The sequence below is a fragment of the Strix aluco genome, chromosome 4, assembly GCF_031877795.1.
Source record: "Strix aluco isolate bStrAlu1 chromosome 4, bStrAlu1.hap1, whole genome shotgun sequence".
Taxonomy (NCBI): domain Eukaryota; kingdom Metazoa; phylum Chordata; class Aves; order Strigiformes; family Strigidae; genus Strix; species Strix aluco.
In genome coordinates this window covers 51,610,239-51,628,915 of record NC_133934.1, presented here as the reverse complement: position 1 = coordinate 51,628,915, position 18,677 = coordinate 51,610,239, and the positions used below count along the sequence as shown (strand labels likewise).

The following is an 18,677-nucleotide window of genomic DNA, read 5'->3' as shown; positions in this document are numbered from 1 at the left end:
ATTTTTAATTAATCTTTCACAACTTAGTAGTGTAGATGAATAAAAGAGAGAGAGTTTATAAATTAAATTAAAGGCTTAAATTGCAGCTATTAATAGCAGAGAATATACTGAATGCCATTGTTATTTACACTCAGTGTGGTAGGAGTGAGGAGAGCCAGTTAATGCTGAGTTTTGCTACTCTTCGGGAGGGCAAGCAGCCAGAAGCTCCTTTGGGAAATAGACTGCCAATGCTGTACAAACAAATCTTCAAACAAATAATGAAGTTCTGTCAGTATCTACTGGGGTGTTGTTTAGAAGCAAATCAAATATTTGGCAATTTAATGGTCTCCTTATGGAAAGAAGTGACTCCAGTGGTTCAATTTGGAAATGTCTGAACAGAAAGTAATGCACAAATGTTTTCTCGATATTTAGTTATCAGTAACTGTCTCTCAGGAAGCGTGGGAGATTGGAAGAGCCTGGGAATCTACTAAACCACCCTGCTCACACAGGGACAGACTGGTTGTCAGTCTACGATTATTAACCACCTCTGGCTTAGCGGTCTCAGTCTGACAGTGATGAAAGCGATGAGCATCCCCAGTAGCCTAGATGCGAGGAGTGCCAGGGAGCAGCGGGAGAGAGACAGCCCCAGCAGGGCCAGCACTCAGGAACTGAGAGTGACAGAAGGGCTGGCGCCTCACCTGGAGGCAGGCTGATCATGGTAACCAGGGTCCGTCACAGCTCAGCATGACTGAAAAGGCCTGGGATTTTGGCGTGAGCTAAAACAGGCATCCCAGGCCCATGGGCAGGGTGTGCAGTCTGGGGGCTAGGTCAGGATGCCCGGGGCAATTAAGGCAATCGGTGAACTCAGGGCCCTGACAGGGAATTCAGGTGTAAGTGCTGTGTAGGGTGTTTGTGGTGAAAAACAAAACAAAACAACAACACAAAAGTTCACCTGTGGTGCTCTTGGGCAAAAAGCAAGGAGGAGAGGTGCCTCAGCTGTGCTCTCCAATTTTGGGTGGGGGCAGATTGTCAAAACTAATCTGAGCTACTTTGACTCTGGCAACTCTGCTTCTCTGTTAAGCAGAGATATCTATTACTTCCAGTGTGATGATTTCAGGATCACTATATTAAAAACAATGAAACAGTTTTATCTACCCATTAGTCTAAAGACTAAATATGCAAAATTGAAGTATATGTCATCAAACTGAACTAGAATAACCATCAGACTTGTGCAATTAAAACACAAGACAGAAAACATTTAAATAGGTTAATTTCACTGCAGGTTTAAATGATAAAGCAACAATGGAAGCTTGCTCTCTTAGGAGTCAGAAATCATGTGAAAACAAAATCAGAAATAAGACACAGAAAATGAGAAGGAAATTACCTCTCTTTTACACAGATGCACTGTTTTAAGTACATAAATGTAACACAGCTGCACTCTCAGTTCATGTTGATGGGACAGTGGCACAATTTGGATAAAGCAAAACCACAACTACTACAAGACATGCAACAGGAGAGTGCATTCATCGCTGGAAAGCACAGCAGCCTCTAGATTCTCTAGAGAACAGACACAGCACTAAATGACAATGGGAAAATGGGAACTGAGCTAAGCTGCCCTCACACTGCATCACACATTTCTGCAGTAGAACAGTGCATTGGAAAGTAGGACCAGACATAATCCATAACAAAGACTAGTGAATAGTTTGCTGCATATTTTTTCTTTAAAGGCTGTCATCTCGCCTACATTAGATACCTGAATCTGTCAAGACCACCACTTTTTTTTCACCCCAGGTTGCCATTACAGTTAGTATCAGCTAAAGTGCAAGATTTTTCGTCCCTCCTACACATATTGCAGCCTCTAGCTGACATAAACCTTTTCTTTTGTTCATTCCACAATATGGGAAGTCTCCAAACACAGTCTCTGAATACACAATGCAAACTCACATTGTTTCCCCTTGATTTCAAATAACTACTGAGGAAAGTATTACGTCAGGGCCAAATCCTGAACACATTAAAATCAATGAAAATCCCAATCTGTTAGAGTAGGATCAAACATTGAACACATTTGAATCAATGAGAAGTGTCATTCACCTCTTTCTAGGATTTTATTCTAATCTTTTTGAATTGAAAAAGATGATCCAAGATCAAACACATTTTATAATTAGCCAGTTATGCCTTAGGGTTTCTTCTAGAAACTTTAGTAGAGTCAGCATATACCTCAGGATGGTCTCCCAGAATTTAGGGAGAAAAAGCTTTCCTGGAGAAGTAAAATCTACCCATGCAGAAGACGGATACTTGTTAATTAGGATACTGGTCTTACTTCTTTAACTTACAGAAATGTAATATATGACTTTGCCAGGCAAGGAATATCACCGAGTGCAAAAACTCATTACCGATGAAAAAGTCTGCATAAACATTGCTATGTAGAAACCTTGTTTAAAAATAGGGCCTTTCAACATCTGCAAAGATCTGCACTTTCTGTAAGAGTGAGCAATACATCCAATGTTATCAAGCAAGCTACGTGTTAAAATTCAGCATGAGATAAATAATAAATAGGAAAGACATTAATGAATTAATGTGGAGTAAAAAACAGAGCAGCTGGCAGCTTCCTGTGCTCCAGGCCAGTAGCACTAGTGACATTCTCCAACAAAGTAGAAGACTTGGGAAGGATCAAAGGCATCATATCTCATTTTCCCTTAATTTTAATTGTGAACAAAGGTTTTGAATTTCCATCCTGTGCAGTGGCAGAAATAGGCAGAAAACAGAAATAACTGAGAAAGAATTGATAGTTTTAATATCAGAATATTCATATTACTTTGTAGTAAAAATCTAGCAAATCTTGGTGCATTTTTGAGTGTGACTGCCTGTTGGAATAGCTGTGTGTCCTCTCTAACTGAAAAGAGAACCAAGGACTGAAATCATTCAGTGGGGATGGCTTCCAGCAAAGCCAAGCTACTGATGGGACCAGGGCTTTAAAAAGGATCCCTTCCATCGATATTGAAAACTGCTGTATCTAGGACAGAAAGAGATGAAGGAGGGAGGGAGGGAGGGAAAGGAAGGGAAAAGGCATGGAGAGGGAGAGGGAAAAGGAGATTGCTCATGGTCTTAGCACACGAACAAGAGTGGTAGCTCTTACTACCCCTAAATCTGCTTACAATAGGGACCAAATATCATTCAGAAATGTTCATAAGTTTAAGAAGGTTTTACAGAAAATATTTAGTTCTGGGTCTTCAGAAGTATCTGAACATCTGTCATTTAGGAATCTGTCTCACTTATTTTAACATGAATTAGAGTCTTCTGAGAATTTCTAGTTACTTAACCACTTTTGATTTTTGGTATTTTCCCAGAAATTATATGTCCATAAAATATTAGCTTGTGTTATTGATTTTCACTCAAGTCTGATTCCAAAAGTCATAACTCAGAGTTTGTATTTCTGCAAATTCATACATATGAATTCATTTCACATGACGTTTAAATTTAAGTTCAGAAGCGAATCACACTCAAAATGTCCTTTTTAAGAACGGCAGCTCCTAGCCAGCTGAGCTGTTCTCCAGATGGACTCAAGTCAAACCTACTTTATTGGCTGGGCTCCTGATTCTGCAAGAACACACTATTGTAATTATAACTGCATTAATAATCTCGATGAAGTACTGAAGGATCTGGCAAAAGTCTCATTGCAGTCATCAGGTATATTCATTTGCTTCAGGTTTTTGATACTTTTCATCCCCACTGACACTGCAAAGTACTGATGCAACTCCAGATTTCTCTTCTAGCTTGTATGTTTTTTTACTGAAATTGCTCACTGAGATGCAGGCACAAATTTCTTGTAGTTTAGATTTTGTCTAAATCGCTAGTTACATTTGAAAGGTCAGGTTCTCAGCTGAGAGTGTCTGCACGCACATATATCTTAAACTGATCAGATGTGAATTTATCAAGGAAAATCAAACGGAGCTTCTAGATGCCTTTGTTCAGTCTCATAAGAAAAGTAAATTCTCCTGTAAGCAAGAGACTAGAGTAACCTCAGATTCCTCTGAAACACTCTTTATGGCAGTCTTTGGACTTTTTATTCACCATCAGTCAAGTTCCACTCCCTCAGTTCATCACAATGGTTACATAAGCCGCTATTACAAAGACCCTAATTTTTAGTAGAGTAAAATGCATTACCTGGATCTATAGTATTATCTGCGTTCCTCTGACTTCGGCTTGCCAGGCTCATGGTGATGTTTACTGCTCCTTTTTTAGCTGGAGCTGGTTTCTTTATAACCGGTTTCACCTGCTTCTGGAGTTTGGTGATGTTGTTCACTGCATTTGTCACCGATATGTCAACATGTTGCGTTAAATTTGTCAAGATAGATCCTGCTTTTATTTCAAGCACAGATTCAATGAGCTCTTTGAGGCCTCTCTGCAGCAGGGGTATATCTGGCTGAGCAAGTTTAATTAGCACAGGTATACTCGCATTCACTTTTTGGATGCTGCTGTTGGTATCCTGACACAGCCCCCAGGCCTCATGAGCGGTCTTGTTCAGAAGCGGAATGCTGTTTGAGAATCGGATCGACTTGGCTTCCAGGGCCTTGATCCTGGAACTCAGTGTCTGGAGCTGAAGTGAGGCCATTTGTTCTTTCTCTGTCGAGGCAGCTTTGGTTTTTTTCAGTGAGACACAGTTGTTTGCCAAAAACTTAGAAATTTTTGACTCCACATTCAGAAGGCGAACCTCATGGTCCTTTGATTCCTCCACAGAGTCAAATAGTTTTTCTTCCAGGCGGCTGATATCTTGTTGTTGATTGTCCACTTTTGATGACGTATCATTTAAAATATAGAAAACTCGTCTGAAATTGTGGAGGATATTTTTGTCAGACTCCTCGTATGGAAGATCAGCAAGGGATGGCACTACTTGTGAAGTGAATTCATACTTCTTGCCAATGAGTAGTGTCCAGAGGGATTCATTCAACTGTTGGAACTGAGGAATGAAAGCCAGGAGGGTCTCCAGTTCCTCAGCTCTGCCACAGCAGACTTCAGTCTCATTTCTTAGAGCACGTAGCATATCTTTCAGTACATAGTTATCCTGAATAGAATCAATAGCGCTGTTTATTACTATCATGGTCTTGTTTAATCCATCTTCTATTTCCACGGAGCATTCATTAACACGACTCTCAAACAGTTCCTGATAAGCCTGAGATTCATTTTTAAGTCCTTCCTGAGTTTTGGAAAGCTCCTTAATTGCAGAAATCATTCTGTTAACAACAGCAGTGAGGTTTTCAAGCTTCTCATTGATTTCTTCAGCATGGATTTGTTGTTCATACTCTGAAGTGAGACTAAAAGGTACCCCTTGTTCAATCAGGGGTTGCAGGATCTCCATATCATAGCATAAATCATTAATTTGTTCATTCATTTTGTCCATTTTATTGTCCAATGGAAGGATCAGGTCAGAGAGACTTTTGTTTAGGACAAGCACATTCTCTTGGGTTGCTGCCAGCTGTGTTTGGAAATCCCTTCTGCTCTCTGACAACATGTCATCACAGACCCCCAGAACAGAGTCTCTCTGAATTTCCAGTGCAAGACTGAGGTTGCTGATCTTGCTATCTTGGACTCTTAAGTCATCATAGATCTGCAGCACCATCATGCCTTGTTTCTTTACTTTCTCATGCAGTGTGAACATGTACTCTGTAACGTTGTATTCCATGAGTTTATCTGCTGAAGGGATATTTTGGTTTGAAGACTGTTCAGCTGATAACAGTTGTTCATGAACATCTTTCATTTCAGTAAGAGTCCTATTTAAAGATTCATAATAAATGATACTTCTTGACTGTTGATGCTTCAAGTTGTCTTCCAAGGATTTCTGCTTTTCCTGTAAAGCTTTCATAGGCTTGTCACAAGCGAGGGTCATTTCCTCTTTCATCTGCACCATATGACTCTTCAGCTCCAGAATGTCAAGCTTTGTTGGCCCACTGTCCTTCTCCTGAGCAAATTTTTGCTGGGTTTCATTCAAATGCTTGACTAATTCTTTCGTATTTTCAAGATCTTCTGACAAACTAGACACAGTCTTGAAAACTTGAGCCATGCTCTCTTGCATTTCACCTTGAAATACTTTAAAGTGTTCTCTGACAATGTCTTTGACTAATTCATTAATACTTCTGGATTTGAGACCTTTGAGAAAAAGGAGAAATATGGAAACAATCAAACCAATTGTGTTAGCAACATCTAAGTTTTTTCCACAACATGAGCAAATACAGTGTTGTACAGAAGTGAATCACACACATCCTTGCTCCAATTTACCCACCCACAGAGCAAAATTTAAAGCTGAGGAAAGTAGAGGATGGCTAATAGCATTTGAAGACTCATCCTTGTTTCTCCTGAAATCAATGGGAGTTTTGCTATTATTTTGAAAGGGCAAACTCAGACTCTGCATGTGGTATCAACTTTGATCTCCTAGTGAAGCTGTTTCTGAGCATTGAAATGAGATCAGTGTGCTTTTGTGCCTTGCTCATAAGAAAATTATGTTTCTTTTCTCCACTGGGAAAGTAAGGAAAAAACACCTACTTTATCATTATGGTCAAGAAGTGTCCTTCTATTGTATTGTATGTGCTCAGTGATCATACTACACACTATAGTGAGAAAGTAGTAAAATGAATAGTCTTATTGAACATTTAAAATTAGTCACGTGACAACTGCTGCAAAAGGAAGATATTTTAAGGGTACAAACCTTTAGTCTTGCATACTACAACTCTTTATATAGCTCCAGGAATACTGATCCTGAAAAGCACTAGGCAGAGGTGAATATGTGGGAATTCTGATCCTGTGAATAACATCAATATGTCCCCTGTATAACCTTAGATGGGTTAAGGCAGTCATAAAATAGTGTTCATCAAGAGTGCTGTGTAATGTATTTGAATTCATTAGAGTTCTACTCTGGTGTGAGATTAGAAGGATTTTTTTAATTTGTTTTCCAAAGGTGGCCCCTATGTCCGGCTAAAATACTGAAGTGTTCTTTGCATGTTTTTCTAAACTCTATGAACACCTGCAGCCAGCTTGTGATATAATGGTTAAAACCCTTCAACCTCTACAATGCCTTGATGACCATCAGTTCTCTGATTAAAACTGTATTGATAAAGGCAGAAATTTGCTGTTGCCTTCCTCTATTTTCCTCTCAATTACTTCTATACCCTGGATTTTATTGCTTCATCTCTAAAACAGCAAGGTATGTTCTGAAACCTGATTTGAAAGTACATTCTCAGCAAGAGCAGTAAAATGGCAGGAAATCAGACCCATGAAATCCAATGCAACTTTGGGCTCCAGGGGTGCAAAAGGATTCCAAATAAAAATGGTTTTGTTCAGCAAGGAGAGAAGCACAGTGCTTTTTCTATTCAGGAGAGTAATTGGAATTGTGCGTGTGTTTTCAGCTGGAAATGGAGATAAAGTAGTTGATAATATTTGGTTTTTTATGAACTATAAATGAGTCTCAGTCAACAGTAAACACCTCTGATGCATAGGGGAGAAATATGTTACTTGTTCAGATGGTGATTTTTTTCAAGGCAGGATATAATAGGTAGGTGCAATAAGTTTGCCAGTCTAGCAAAGAGCCACTTCAGAAATAAAAAGTGAAGTTTCCTAAGCAATAAACTCAATTACTGCCAACTGTGGTCACAGATGTCACACCAATTTTAATACAAAATATGAAAACCAACAAAGTAATAATACTGAGATGGTCTTTATTATTTTACTTTTTACTACTTGAACAGCAAGTGACTGGACAGATGTATACACATGAATGTGCATGTGAATGTGCACTTACACACAGAGCTTTGTCAGTGAACTTCAGTGAAGGAAAAACACTAAGATACCTGGGAATAAGTATGTCCTGGCAGCCGAGAGGAAGAACCAAGATAAGAACCAAGAGTGAAATAACTGACATGTACAGAAACCATTGTAACTCATGTTTCGGTCAGGTTACTTTATGATGTTGAAAAATGTTCTGTGCTTTAAGAGGCACAATGAGCTGTAAAGAAAAGGTTAATGGCTGTGGAAACAAACAAGGTTACTCTACATCTCCTGTGAGGAATTAATTAGATTTCTTCATCTCGGCAACAAATCTTGGTAACAGACCATCCTGTTGCGAGAAGTCTTCCACAGGATCTGTACTGGCCTTTTCTTTCTGTGACATCCGAGAAACTGCCAGCCTCACTTTCTCCCATTCTTACTCTAGTTGGATTGCAGGTGTTGTATGAAGCTCAGCTTTAGTTTTCAGGTGTTCTTGTTATTAAGGGGGTAGAACCTGATAAAACAGACAGCTTTGGGTTTCTCTCCCATACTTGCTGTCTAGGACAACTAGGTACTTGGTAAGCAAGTGCTATTCCAAAGTTCACCAGGGGCTGTGGGAGCCCATTTCTCCACAGAAAGACCTGACCTAAACTTGTGCTGTAGGTGACAGTTAGGTATATTCTTAAGCTTGATCTGAGAATATGAGTACATTCATGGATGTAACTCAGTTTCTCTGTTGCTCATTTTGAAACAGAAATGTTCGAACTACCTGTGAACATTAAAGACCTCTTGCACTTTTTATGAGATTATAAATTTTAATTTTAACTCCCTGGCTGAAATTCAAAGTGTGCAATTACATTGTGTCAACATATACTCCCTTTGCAGTTTCAATTATGTGAAGAATCATGTGCAAAATAAATGTATGTACACAGGAGACTGAGTTAAGGTTATATATAAATGACATTTCTGATTGGGAAGTGATTAACACTCCATTGTTGAGTTCATTTTTAAAGGATTGTACATTTTAATAATGAAGAGAAAAGGAGTCTATAAAAAGGCTTGGTGTAAAGTGAAAGGAGGAAGAAAGAATAACAAGTAAGCAGATTTTATTAAGGGAGAACACCAAATTATTTTCTCTAAGTAAAAAGTAGGAACAGTCTCCTGAGCACTGAAAACAATTTTAAAAATGCACAACATGTTTCCCTAATCAAATTAGAGCAGCATATCAGTTACTCCAGTGAGTGTTGCCCTGTATCAACAGATGACAGGTTTGTGGGACCAATGTCTATTCACAGATGAAACCAAGAAATAAAGACTTTGTAAACTATTGAATTGTTTGTTCACAGAAACAGATCTCACTCCTTAACAAACCCTGATACAAACCTAGGCAGCCATTAGAATTTTGTGATAAGTAAAGAGGGGATTAATGGATATGAGCAATGGGCCTAGGCACCATGGGAAGAAAATGGGAAAGCAGGGCAAGAAGAAAGTCTGAATAGCATGAAGCAACTACAGGCTTAATTGTGCTTTGAAAGCATGTTGCTTCAGGATGGCAGTGGTAGTTTGGAAAGTTGTGTTTTGCTTCAGGTGAGCTTCTACGAGTAATTTTTAGGAAGTCTGATGTGCCTATACCACAAATCTGTACCAAGTTAGAGGACAACATGGAAAATCCTTCCAACTCCTGCTACCTTAGAATGCTCTTTGTCCACTTGGACTATGATTGACTGATATTCCCTGTAAAGACACTGCAGTTGCCCTTTGACATTACATATACAAGCCAACAGAGACACTAACCTTGTTCTCTCTCCTCTCCTTCCCTCATTCCTGCTGTTTACCTATGTACAAGCCAAGAATAACCTGTATTGGAGTGCCCATAATTAGAGTCAAGGAAAGTAGTTGATAGCAGCATTTTCATTAGAGCTACTTGATCAGGGGATAGATTGAGAACATAAATCAAAAAAGAGCCAGCAACTGAAGATTTCATCTAAGGAGGTATAATATAGAGCACTGCAGATAAAAACAATAAAGACTTGAAACACATTTGCAGAGAAGTGTGAAATAATGTATTTGTATTGCACGTTTTAATTAGGACTTGGACTGTGTGAATGGAGAAGCAGAAGCACAGGATGCAGCAAAAGACCTCTTGGAATAACATGAAAATGACAGCTAGAACGAGTGAAATATTAAAAAAAAGAATGAAGAGAGAGCAAAAGGGAAATGGGAAATATTCAAAGACAAATTAATTGTGTGCCCAAAGGTCAAGAATACCATCTAGCAATATATGGAGAGGTGAAAGCAGGTCACGGAGCAAAAGATGGGATAAACTTGATCCAGGGTACAAGAGAGCCATCTAGCATGTGGCACAAGCAACTCAGGAGACAGGGGACTGAAAATACAAGAAATGGAACCACATTTGGTAATTTTGAGTGATACACAAAAGCACTTATTGTTTCATTTAGTTTTATCTCAATGTAAGGAGCTCTAGTTCCATCATTCTATTTTTAAACAATAGAAAAGTCCTCTGGATTCTGAAGTGTATAATACAGTTTGGTGAAAATTCCTGAAAAATGAGAAAAATATTGCACATCAAGGAAATGAAAGCTTCGGTCCCAATCTGTTTGTTAAGGACCATTTGTAGCTGGGTAACAAACAGATCTTGTTGCAGGATTCACAAAGAATGGATGCCTAATACTGCTGGTGAGGGTGTGCCCAACCTCCTGATGCCCAGACGTGTCTTTCTCATCTACTGAACCTGAGTACAGCTGTTTATCAAAGGTAGCCTAAAATGATCAGAGGCAAATTATTCAGCAATGTTTGCCATATTATAAATACAACAACCACAGAATGCATTATGTGTTTCCCCTGCATATGTGAATTATGTATTAAAGAATATTACTTAGACATGATAGCAAAGCAAATACTGTGTCCTTTAGCAGCTGTCAGATAAATAAACAAAAAACAAAGATAAGAATATTTGCAGAAGCTCTAATTAAATGAAAATGTCTTGATAGTGGCTTAAGTTACCATGCAGACGATGTAGTACCCAAGAACATAATTTTTTGTCACTATAAAAGACACCATAAGAAATGTCAAAATAAATAAATCCCTCTATTGTGAAATGAAACTAGAAAAGAGTTCTCCCTATAAATGTTGTGCAATAGAATAGGACAGTCTATGAATGTTTTCAGCTTTTTTTTTTCCTGGTGCCTTTAACTGGATGAGTGATTACATTAATTTATTTTTCTTACCTTTTAGAAAAGACTGGAAGTTTCTGCCCTTATCTTCATTGATTTTGCCTTCAAGAGAAGAAAGCATCTTGCTCACATCATTCATCGCAGCAGTAATGCTGTCAACCTTCTTCTGTAGAAAAGTCAGTTTCATCTCCTGGCTGCTAATCTTCTCATTCATTTTTTGTGTAAGCGCTTGATCAGAGACCAAAATGAGAGGGAAAAAAAAAGTACTGTTAAAACGGGGGGGGGCAGGGGGGAAGAAAGTGTAACTGACTTGAGAGACATTAGCTGGAAGTGGAGTGAAAAGTTTCTGAATTTTTAATTGTGAGTGAATCATCTTGATTTTTGTCATGTATCATGTATTAGTGACATTCAGCAGCACAGCAGAAACTAATTACTGAAGCATCTGTATCCATTATAAAGTATTTATAATTCTACAAGTGTTTTGAATGGTTAGCATATTTTAATGAGCATAATACCATTCTTCCTCCACCTAGCACCCTACAGGGTATTCAGTTAACTCTCATTTAGTCGATCTCCTTTAACACAATCACAAATGCATTGATTTTTACTTCCCATTTATAACATAACTTAATGAATTTGCAAGGCTTGTGTCTGAAGAAATACATCATCTTTTCAGTGTTGGTGTCAAAATGTTCAACACAGCAGCAAGGCAGAAAAACATCTAATAGATAAATGACTTTGAAATAATCATTAGTTTATCATTAAGAAAAGATGCTCAACCTGTGAAGTCAAGTTTATTTTAAAACCTGCCTAAATTTTTCTTGACACTTGTAGTCTCTTCAGGTGTAAAAAAGCCTAGCTGGATGCTTTTAAGATAGATAGTGGTGAAGAAGGCCTTGGTCTTGTAGATTAAGACTCCACATGACTTAGCTAGCCATCCGAGTTTCACAGCTGACAGGAATGAGACTTAATCTGGGATTTTCAGAAGAAGTTGATAAAATTAAGTGCTCTAATTCCTGTGAGTGGGGCTACAAAATGTCTTCAGTTCCTTCAACAATTCAGTCTAAATGGCCTACCTTAGACTCATGATATATTACTCTACATGATTCAGGCCATACTATGACTTAATAAACTGTTATGCAAGAGATTCTTTGGCAGTACACACAAATATTTATTAGTGTAAATTTACAGTATTACTATTGGCCTTATGTCACTTTTCATTATGGCATCAATGTCTCTTGCTCTCCATGGCAGTAAACAGTTATAATCAAAAATCATGTAGAAGCACAGGGGCCTAAAGGCTACAAGAAAAAAAAGCAAGTTATATGTAAAAGGGCATATTCTTCTGACTAGACTTTTATTCTTCAAAATTATAGTATGTAAAAAATAAATGTATCATATCTAACTTGATAGCATTTGGGAAAATCCAGAAAATTCACTAAGTGCAACCAGTCAGCATAGATGAAGCATGCCAACACCCATGAGAATGGTCTCCTGTAGAGAGTTGTAAAATTCATAGTTGGTGAATAAGGCTGACTGATTGAGGTTAGGATGTTAGCATCTCCAGATGTTTACTTTGCCCATGGTGTCTACTTACACAGACACAAAATTGTGTTTATAACTCAACCACCTAGTTTAGAGCCTGGCAATTCTCCCTAACAGCACTGTGGAGACAAGCTGTTGATGGATCTTCTTTGTCTGAATACTCTTCATCATAATACTAGTCTGTGACAGACAGACAGGTCTGGATACTTCTGTTCCTGGTTGAATTGTTACTATGAGAAAGTGATTTAAATTCATTACTGGCTTGTGCATAGTCACCCAAACTTATAAGTAACCTGCAGGGTGCACTGCCTTCTTTAGTTTGGCTTCTGTCACTTTCTGCTGAAGGGGAAAGACAAGCTGCATAGACGAACTTGAAAGCGAGCTTTATAAGTGGCGTGCCTGCATAGTGGGAGCTGGAAACAGAATCTGGTTTGTAGAGTCCTGACAGCTGCTGATGAAATGACAGTCCAGAGCAGTTAGTCCTGGCTCCAGGTCATGTTTGCAGGGTTGGCAGCCATAACAGGTATCTCTCTCCTTCCAAACTGACCCCGTTTGATTGAAAAATAACTGAAATGCAATTAACATGGAGCTCTGAGATTCCAATTTTTCAGTTATTTCTTCAGAGCAGAATTCCTACTAAGAGAAGTGGCATGTTTTAACGCTCTATTGATCAAGCTCACTTTTTCATATGAGTCCTGTCTGCTTTACTAGACAACATCCTCCCTCCCTCCAGCACTGGGAAACTTCATTGCTCACACAATATCACCAAGGGACAACAGCTTTCTCCGAACTCCCATTTGTAAATAGCTTTCTATATATCCATGCCAGATTCAGACTTTCCCTCTCCCTCCTATGTTTTCTAATTTTTCTATTTGTCTATTACTATTTAAAGTAAAACACATATATGTACATAAGCACATACAAGTGTACATAAAATCCTGTGGCAGTCTGGGTTCTGACATCCTGTTCTCCCAGCATGCATGAATATACCAGCACCAGAGCAGTATATCGACAACTGCAATACACACACCTGAGAACATAGCTTATCTTATTATTTGGTCACATAAGATATTTTCGGATCTAGGCCAACTCTGTGAGTGACAATAACACATTAGTGTTATTAGTAGTGCTACAGCAGATAATTATACAAAAATCCAGTGTAGACATCCATATTTGAAACATCAACAAATTCAAAAGAAAAGGGAGGTAGTAAGAATGTTCAAAGAACATTCTTCCATTACACTCTCACATCTTGTCCATCTTCTGGCTCCTCACCATGTAAACTCCAAGCTCATTTGACAGTATGTAGAGAACACTGCCAAACAATTTGCATATAATTTGCCACCAAAAATTTACCTGACAAATGCAGTCTCACTCATTGCTTGGGACTGTATCACAAGCAGAGAATAATTTTTTCAAACTACTTCCTTATCCAAGCATGTTTCACATCGTTCTTTTGTTGTTATTTAAACACAGTATGCTGATTGTTGGGAGTTCTCTGAATATACAGACTTTCTAAATAACTCTGCATTACCAACATCTCTATACCCTCAAAGGCATATACACCTTCAGGTGGTACAGACTGCAATATAGTATAGTCTGTCAACTACTTGAATACTTCTAAATCATTGATACCTTTTCATGTTTCTTTATATATTTGAAATATATTCAAATGTTTCTTAATATTTGAATTCATGGTTAATTGGAATGATATGATAAACTGATTGTTTCTGCTCCCAGTTTAGTGAGTGTGCAAACATGCCTGGCATGAATAAAATTCCACTCCCATGAATACTTATGCAGACAACTATGAAATTAATTTTCTGGAACATTTGTGCTGGTAAACTTTAAATCATACAGATGGTAATGGAAAATAAATATAAAGGGAAGTAAGCACACCCCACAATTCTAGAGATTAAGAGGTGGAGAAGCTTTTCATGCAGCAGTCACCTAAGGTAACTTCTCAATGTAGATCACTATTTGAATAAAAGCATTGTTGTTACTAACTAGCTCCTACAATGCTGAGGTCTGTACATACCCTTGCAAGAAAACACTGACATTATGTTCCAAACATTATGGTCCAGATAGGTTGAAGTAAACACAGTAGTGAGCAAATGAATAGTGTAATAAGAAACAGTCTCAAACGTCTGTGGTATAGACCTGTAAACTGCTCCTGTGTTGCATAGCTATTTGACCATTCTAGACGGAGTAGCTTAAAACACACCTAAGCTACCCTTGCAAAAGTTTGTAGCATCATTGTACTGATTTTGAATAAAGCACCCATTTCTATAAGAAAATATATAACAATAATCACATATTCAGATAATACAATTAACATCACTACATTTTGTTTTATGACCAATGTTGGTCTATACTACTCCTAGGTTTGGTTTTAGGCTTTTTGGCTGTGTTGTTTGGGGGTTTTTTTCTTTTTTTGTTTTTTTCTTTTTTTTTTTTTTTTTGCTAATTCATCTATTTTACTCAGTGATACAATAGTTCAAATATTTCCTTGCAGAATTACTTTCCTGGTTTTAGTTTAGTCACAAGACACTCTATAAACGTTAAGCTACTGGTACCTTTAAATTCAGTTTCTCCTGCCTATCGTTATCAGAGCAGTGTACTGCTGAACCATGACTGGTAGAAACTCATTCAGGTCGCTTCAGCAGATGGGGATTTTTCTGAAATTGTTTTTGCAACGATCTTAGTGAGTCTCATGGTCAGTGACTGGGCTAGAGGTGATAGTAATTATAACAGCTGACCTGGCCCACTGCTGTCCTGAGGAACTGCTGGTGTCCTCTCATTGACAGTTCTGCTGCTTTCAGCCTGGTTGCTGTGTATAAGTGATTCTTGTTCTTGAGCTAAAAGAGTGAGAAAAAGGAAAGGATGTGAGTGAAACACAGAACATGAAAATCAAGATTCACTACAATTGCTTTTTCTCTCTATTCTATACCAACTTTAATAAAGCCTAATTATATGCAGTGGTTCTTGTTATCTGCTTAGTCCATCTATAACAGTGTAGGACCACACTGATGAAGACAGTCAGTGGCCTTATAAACAGCTTCCTGAGACTGGCAGGGGTTGATGTTAATACTGGAATGTCAAAACTTACGCTATAATGAACAGAATTTTGAAATCTCCAGGGCTAAAAATTCTGGAGAAATATTTTAGATCAATATAAAACAGCTGTACAAAGACAATACAGAGACTGTCAGCTGTAAAAATAATTAGTTTTTTTTTATAGCTACAAAATTAGTCAGGTCTGTTGAAACTTTTTTTTTTTGATAGATTACACAAATCTTCAACCATGGAAATCTTCCCGCTACAGGCAATGGTGATATTACATTGTTGCAGCACCCAAAAGATAAAAATAATTTCAAAACATACTCAAATTCCAACAACTATCATCCGAGATTTGCAACTGGTACGTACATTAAAAAATTTCACAAAGGTGATATGTTAGTAAATATTTTCTCTGGGCAGGGCAAATGGGATTTTCTGTGCTTATTTTACATTTCAGCCCAAAGATCCCAAAGCAATTTGCAAAAAGCTATACTAACGTTATTATTATTTCAATATTACATTTGGTAGAACTGAGATCCAGAAAAGTGAAGTGCCTTCACTCACAAAAAGTAGGGAACAACTGATAGGATAGCTGATAACTGAACTGAGATTTCCATCTTCCTGACTTACTTCTCCAGCCATTATGTTTAATGGTATCATTTTCATTCCATTGTTGTTTAAAAAAAATGAAATAAATACAAAGTAGGTTGCAAATTCATGTGTAAATTCATACCAATTTTTATATGCTTGCTCAGTTCATGAAGCACTTTGAAGTGGATGTTGTTCCAGCTGGAGCACATCTAAGGAATGACACTTATGTGCCACTGATGTGATTTTCAGTCTTTAGTACAGTACAAGCAGAATAACTTGGGTATGGTGACATTATTTTCCAGTTCAAATATTAAAACCTAGTCTGGCCATAATGTGAGTTTCCAAGGAAACAGAATAAAATGCTGAATCAAGAAATTCCCTGTTTCATCAGTCTCTTAACAGTATATGTGAGGATCAATAGATTACATTTAAAGATGGTTTAAGTTGTTTTATGTTGTAAATTAAGAAGGGGAAGTAACAATTAGGATAGGAACTCAAAGGAAGTTAACATATGGACTTAAAGTTTTATAGAATTTATTGAAATTGGTTGATAAGAAATACAAAATTCTCAAACAGTTATCATTTCAATAGCTTCTGTTATCTTTCTGTGGCATGGTTATTGACAGGAGTTAAATACTTGCATTCAGCCCAATTCGTTACACAGGATTTATCAGGTGGTGATGTGATGATATAACCTATGACAAGGGAGTCAGTTACTTGCCTGTGATAAAGACCAGCTGATCGATGTCCTTTTATTCTCATTTACTGATCTTTCTGTTGTTCTAAATGCGTTCACTGCCACTGTTAGTACTACAGACACCAGATTTTTTTTTATACTATCCAACTTATCTTTCACCCTCCCTATTAAATAACCTGCCCCACTCACAGCTTCACATTGTGGAATACTCAAACCCTTACAGTTCTATTCACTTTTAGAGTTTCAAGGATAGATATTTATCCCTGTGTGCTTATTTTACTAATGCTTTAAACTGTTCAGATAATCCCTGTAAGACACAGGACATAGTATCACTCTGTTGGAGTAAAACCCGTAATGGAGTAAGCCAGTAGTACATCACAGACTGCTTCTAAAATCAGCAAGGACTGTAACCAGTGATGCACATGCACACACAACTCAGAGACAATACCTCATATTGTGCAGTTATTAAATTTCATCACTGTATAGGAAAGGTACTTCTCAGGCAGCATTAGAAATTCAGGGCTTTTCATTTGTGAAACAAATTCAGAAGAGTCACTGGCAATACAGCTTCTCCTACATCATTCTTCCAGTGTGGCTCAGTCCTTTTCCAAAGGAACCACTCTGACACATCATTTGGTGATTAAGTCTTATGTGCTCCTTGGTCCCACAGCTGAAATTCCCCATCCTAGATGTTGAATAGCAGATGTGATGGGAGCACTAGACTGAAACTAATACATACACTCTTTAGGGTAGAAATAGCCATCAAATGACTCGCATTTGAGACCTTTAAGAAACTGGATATGCTATGCTCAGTTTAATCTAAAAAGATAAAATATAAAATGAAAATTAGACTGCTAGACCCACCTGAGAGGTGCCATTTACAATAACAAAGCAACACCAATCAAAAAGCAGCAATTCAAAATGCTGAGCAATGAGTTCTTCCAGTTCCTCCAGGAGCTTCAGAGTCCTCAGCACTTCTGAATATCAGGTAATGCACATAGGAATTTAACATTAGGTTCCTATCATTGAATATATTGGCCTAGATGTATAATTTATTGTCCCATGTATTTTTAAACACAGCGTGCAAAATTATTTCAGGGAATATTAAAAATATGGAAATTGGATCTTTTTCTCTCAATATATTTTTGATGAAGCAGGAGTGGCTGAAGGGGAATCCCTGTGAGGAATTTGGTAGTTTCCTCCCATTCCCAGTGTTTCAAGGTGAATTGCTACCTTCTGTGTCTGCAGCTCACCCCACGCAGAGGATAGAGCTTGTTCCTGTGTGGAACATTTTACAGCCATCTGCTGGAGAAATGACATCACTACCACGCGAGAGAATTCAGTGCTAACAATGGCTATGGCATTGTCAGCAGCTCTGAGAACTAGCAGTTTGTTCTAGGCCGCAGCCAGGGCAGATGGAAATGAATTCATCTACATTAAGTCACCTCAGCCTCACTCCACAGCAAAGCTGAATTCCAACACAGCATGATCTACATTTGAAGATGCATCTTCCAGTTCTTGAAATCATTTGTGACACATAATATAGTGTTCAGGGACCATGTGTCCATGGGCAAATCAGGATTTCTTCCCCTCAGACACTACTACACACACATTGTTTTCTCCAGCTTAAGGATGAAAAGTTAAAATTAAGCTGTGTTTAGTAAAAGTGACATGTCACGAACTTTGCAACTGGGAACTTAGAAGCCCTTTCATTTTAGCAGTTTTGCTTCCCGTTAAGCATTTGATATTCCCCAATCAAAATAGTTATGTTTTATTTGTTGAATTGACCATATTGTGCTGTTTCATGACACCTGTAAGAAATTATGTCTACATTTTTCCCTTCTTAAAAAGTTTCT

The 18,677-nt window shown here is 37.9% G+C and overlaps 1 protein-coding gene across 1 annotated transcript in view; it reads right to left on the bottom strand.

Moving 5' to 3' along the window:
* The window catches only part of MMRN1 (multimerin 1), a 46,915-nt gene that overhangs the window by 6,517 nt on the left and 21,721 nt on the right, over positions 1 to 18,677 (bottom strand). The window contains exons 4-6 of the mRNA XM_074821426.1: positions 15,233 to 15,331; positions 10,983 to 11,156; positions 4,144 to 6,123 (exon numbers count right to left, since the gene is read on the bottom strand). Coding sequence (XP_074677527.1) covers positions 4,144 to 6,123; positions 10,983 to 11,156; positions 15,233 to 15,331 — 2,253 coding nt within the window. The remainder of the gene's footprint in view (positions 1 to 4,143; positions 6,124 to 10,982; positions 11,157 to 15,232; positions 15,332 to 18,677) is intronic.